Source organism: Microtus ochrogaster, linkage group LG2, assembly GCF_000317375.1.
Source record: "Microtus ochrogaster isolate Prairie Vole_2 linkage group LG2, MicOch1.0, whole genome shotgun sequence".
Lineage (NCBI taxonomy): Eukaryota > Metazoa > Chordata > Mammalia > Rodentia > Cricetidae > Microtus > Microtus ochrogaster.
The window spans coordinates 35,596,830-35,602,004 of NC_022028.1; the positions used below are offsets into that span (position 1 = coordinate 35,596,830).

Consider the following 5,175-nt stretch of genomic DNA (forward strand, 5'->3'; position numbering starts at 1 on the left):
AGACCAGGCTGGCCTCGAACTCACAGAGATCCGCCTGCCTCTGCCTCCCGAGTGCTGGGATTACAGGCGTGCGCCACCACTGCCCGGCTGGGACCTGCTTTTTAGACCATGCTGCACTTGAACTCACAGAGATCCAACTGTCTTTGCCTCCCAAGTGCTGAGATTAAAGGAGTGTGCCAGCAGGACTGGTTTAAAGGTTAAACTTCTATAATTTATCGTTTTATTGTTGTTTTTCACAAATTATTATTTACAGTATTTTTCCATGACCCCCAAAAAAATCTAATGAGTAGAGAATTTTCCTCTTGTTTTGTTTTTTTGTTTGTTTTTGTTTTTTTCAAGACAGGGTTTGTCTGTATAGCTTTGGAGCCTGTCCTGGAACTCGCACTGTAGACCAGGCTGGTCTCGAACTCACAGAGATCCGCCTGATTCTGCCTCCCTGAGTGCTGGGATTAAAGGCGTGCGCCACCACCACCCGGCTGAGAATTGTATTTTCATTCTAATGTGAGTCAATATCATTTAAGAACTTTCACTGTTAAAATAGCTTTAATTTGTGTCACTTTTTATGAACAATTTTTTTCTTTTGCGACATGGTCTCCCTGTATAGTCTTGGCTGGCCTGGAACTCACCCTGTAGACCAGGCTGGCCTTGAACCAACAGATCTACCTGTGCATCTGGAGTGCTGGGATTAATAGCAGACACCTCCATATGAGGCCTTAAAATAACTTACACCACCGCGATTCTCTAACAGTTGTTACAGCTGCAAGGCTTAGGTTGCAGGATTCAGATCAGTCATTCATTTGCCAAAGAATGCCGCAGCTTTTCTGTCTTGTGATGTCAATAAGAGCTGTGCTCTAATGAAGCATGCTGTGTTTCTTTTTAGGCCCAGTGAAGCTAGCAACAGAAGTTCACCTTGTAACATTGAAGTCACAAAGTCACTGGACATTGAAGAAAGCATCTGGTCCCCTAGGTTTGGATTGAAGGGCAAAATAGATGTTACAGTTGGTGTCAAAATACATCGAGATTGTAAAGCAAAATATAAGATAATGCCACTGGAGCTTAAAACTGGCAAAGAGTCAAATTCTATTGAGCACCGAAGTCAGGTATAAATCTTAAACGTTTGTAGGGGTTAGGGTCTTTAAACATGCAGTCTGTTTTCTGTATTCATTCAGTTCAGGTAGTGGTTTTGTTTCCTGTTGCACTTTTTAATTTGTAATTGAAATTCAGAGTATTTGGCTCCTTTTTTTTTATCAATATTTATATCCTTAACAGAAATTTTCTTGAGCAAATTAGTGTAAGAGCTGACACTGGGGCTGGGTAGACCGTTCTACAGTTAAGAGTGCTGGCTGCTTTTGCAGAGGATCCAAGTCTGATTCCCAGCACCCACATGGGATTCAACAGCCTTGTCTGGTCACCTCGGCCACATGCACGGTGCACGGACATACATTTGGGGATTCTGCCACGTACACTGGCTTATTCAAAGCAGGTTTTAATGTAGGGTTTCATGCGCCTCACTGACCATGGAATGATGTCTATGTAACGTTTACCTAGGACATTACCTGAGAGCCATTTCTTTCATTGCCAGTCCATCAACTCTTTATTTTCAACTTCCATATGATCATTTTTTTTATTTGATACAGAGTCTAGTTTAAGCTGTCCTGGAGCTCACCATGTACACTAGGCTGGAACTCATGGAGGTCCTTTTGCTTTTGCCTCTCAAGTGTGGTTAAAAGCATGTATTGCCATGCCTGGCTTGAATTCTTTTGGTTTTGGTTTTGTTTTTTCAAGACAGAGTTTCTCTGTACCTTTGGAGCCCGTCCTGGAACTAGCTCTTGTAGACCAGGCTGGCCACGAATTCACAGAGATTTGCCTGCCTCTGCCTCCCGAGTGCTGGGATTAAAGGCGTGTGCTACCCCACCCAATTATTTTTTAATTCTTTAAAATTTGTTCTTACTTTATTTGCATTGATGTTTTACTTACATGTGTGTCTGTGTGGGATCCAGATTCCCTGGAACTGGAGTTACAGACAGTTGTGAGCTACCATGTGGTTGCTGGGAATTGACCCTGGGTCCTCTGGAAGAGCAGCCTGTGCTCTGAACCGCTGAGCCATCCCTCCACCTTCGATTATGTTGGTTTTTATGTAACTGAGATGAAATAAGAGTTGTTTGAGACTGGCAAAATGACGCAGTGGGGGAAGCACATGCTGTCGAGCCTGACAACCAGAGTTCAATACCCAGAGCCCAGAGAAGGAGAGAACCAGAAGGAGAGAGTCCTCCTGCCTCAGGCTTCTTTTTAAGTGTAGGGATCTCACTCAAGACCTTGTGTGTGCTAGATAGCCCTCTATTGACTTATATCTGTGGTTTGCAGGTTTTTAATAGTAAATTATGTGTTTATGTGTATAGATATATGCCTATACATAGGTACCCTCCGAGGCTGAGAGAGGGTGTTGGATCCCCTGGAGCTGGAGTTATAGGCAATTACAGGCAGTTGAGAGCCCAACTCAGACCAAGAATGCTAAGCCATCTCTTCAGTCCCTAGCCTGCCATTTCTAAGATACTTTGTATGATTTATTTACTTTTATTTGATATGTATGGGTGTTTTGCATATGCCTGTGCACCCTGTGTGTGCCTAGTTCCTGTGGACACCAGGAAAGGGCATTAAATCCCCTGGAACTGGAGTTAAAATGTTGTGATCGGTCTTGTGGATACTTGAAATTTGAACCTGGGTCCTCTGGAAATCTTCCCTTTTTTTTCTTTCTCTCTCTCTCTTTTTTTTTTTCTTTTGGTAGAGAGAAGCCCTGGCTGTCCTGGAGACCAGGCTGACCTTGAACTCACAGAGATCTACCTGTCTCTGCCTCCGGAGTGCTGGAATAAAGGTGTGCAGTCTGTACTCTTAATTGCTCAGCCACCTTCTCCAGCCCTTGCCAATTTATTTTTCCTCCCCGTTGGTTTTTTGAGACAAGTTCTCTAGTTCTGGCTCACCGTGTAGACCAGGCCATCCTAGTTCTCCCAGATCCACTTGCCTCTGACCCCCAAGTGCTGGGATTGAAGGCGTGTGCTACCACTATAGGCCAAAGACTATTTGTGCTGGATTTAGTGCTTCCTCTGCAGGACACAGTTAACGTTACTCCTTACGCGGGTAATGAGGTTCATTTGTTTAAGTCAGGAAACGATGTGGCCGTTAGCTTGGAAATGGAAAGCATAGCTTGATTTTTTTTTTTTTTTTTTAAAGAATTTTACTATTGATGTGAGAAAATCTTTTGCTCCCTCCCCTGTTTCCCTGATTTCTAGGCAGGCACTCTGCTGCTGAGCCATGCCCCCACCTCCCAGTCCACTATATTTCTTTACTGTCAGCATAAAACCGCAAAGCACGAGCTGTGTATTTTGTCCAGATTAAAGGTTTGACACTGAATTTGGTTTGTCACCTTCACCGAGTTGGCTTGTGCTGTTTACACAGCGTGGAATCGTGCAGGTGACCTTTCCACTTATGACGTAAGGAGAGAGCAAGTCACAGTTTGTCTGTCTTGACGGTCTGTCTCACACAGGTGGTCCTGTACACACTGCTAAGCCAAGAAAGACGAGAGGACCCTGAGGCTGGCTGGCTTCTCTACCTCAAGACCGGGCAGATGTACCCCGTGCCCGCCAACCACCTGGACAAAAGAGGTTGGACTATTCCATTCCGATTTTACCTCTCTGGCCCCGCTGCCTCCCTTTTCTGCTACTTGCTAGACTATGCTGTGGGATGTAACTCGTAGTTATCTATTTTATAAATTCACCATTTATTTCTATTTATTATCCATGGCAGGAGTAGGGATAGAGATTGAAGGACAACTTTGTGGAAGTCTGTTCTCTCTTTCTACCCTTATGTGGGCTGTAGGAATTGAACTCCTATCTGCAGGTTTGCACAGCAAGCTCCCTTACCTGATTGGCCATCTCAGTGGCCAGTGTTTGCTGTTGTTGTTGTTTGTTTTTAAGAATTTTAAGATGAGCATTGTGCGGTACAGACCCTTAATCTTTAATCCCCAGCACTCCAGCATACGGGGAAGGCAGGTCTTCATGAATTCAAGGCTAGCCTGGTCTAGACGTCAACTTCCAGGCTAGCCAGGTCTTTACACTGAGACCCTATCTCCAAACAAAAATTAAAAACAAACAGCCGGGCGGTGGTGGCGCCGCCGGAGGCAGAGTCAGGCAGATCTCTGTGAGTTTGAGGCCAGCCTGGTCTACAAGAGCTAGTTCCAGGACCGGAACCAAAACAGCTATGGAGAAACCCTGTCTCGAAAATAAAAAAATAAAAAACAAAATAAACAAACCCAGCCTAACTGTGTGTGTGTGTGTGTGTGTGTGTGTGGTGGCGGTGGTGGCGGTGGTGGCAGTGGCTCAGAGTTCTCAGAACACACCCAGACACCAAATTCTGAGCATACCCTGGAGAGGCACGAAGTGGTGAGTCCTCTGGGCAAAGGCAGACAGCAGGTGGAAGGTGTTGCTTCAGGAGTGGTTATTAAGGAGAGAAGGGAAAGGGGAAATCCTAGCTAGGGTGAGCTTCTAAGTTGGTAAGTGAACAGGTTAGCCAGTGTAGCCAAGTAATGAATGTTGATTGCTGGACCTTGGTGTTTGATCTCAGGAATGAGTCAGTGGCCAGATGAGAGAACAGACCTTGGGAGCTTTAGGAATGTAATATAAATGGTTTAGGGTTTAGCAAGGGAAGAGGAAAGACAAACCTGTCTGCACTGCTTGGGGCTGCTGGTGAGCCCTTAGCTCAGAGTACTTACTTGGGATGAGAGGGGGTTGTTTCAGAAGTCTTCACGGACAAAGCTCGAAGTGTGTGCCCAGAACATTATGTGGCTGGTCAACTTCTATACAGAGGCCCGTATCCATGTTGCTCTTTACGTGACTGGGGTTAACTGATCCAGAGTCAGGTGCCCATGTTATTCTTTACGTGACCGTGGTTAACTGATCCAAAGTCAGGTGCCCGTGTTACTCTTTATGTGACCCTGGTTAACTGATCCAGAGTCAGGTGCCCATGTTACTCTTTATGTGGCTGTGGTTAACTGATCCAGAGTCAGGTGCCCGTGTTGCTCTGTATTTTTGTTTTGTTTTGTTTTTTTTTTTGGTTTTTCGAGACAGGGTTTCTCTGTGGCTTTGGAGCCTGTCCTGGAACTAGCTCTGTAGACCAGGCTAG

General features: G+C 45.2%; 1 protein-coding gene across 1 annotated transcript in view; it reads left to right on the plus strand.

Moving 5' to 3' along the window:
• Positions 1-5,175, plus strand: part of Dna2 (DNA replication helicase/nuclease 2) — a 31,181-nt gene that overhangs the window by 7,618 nt on the left and 18,388 nt on the right. Inside the window, exons 6-7 of the mRNA XM_005360118.3 lie at positions 881-1,100; positions 3,542-3,659. Of these exons, the coding sequence (XP_005360175.1) occupies positions 881-1,100; positions 3,542-3,659 (338 nt within the window). The remainder of the gene's footprint in view (positions 1-880; positions 1,101-3,541; positions 3,660-5,175) is intronic.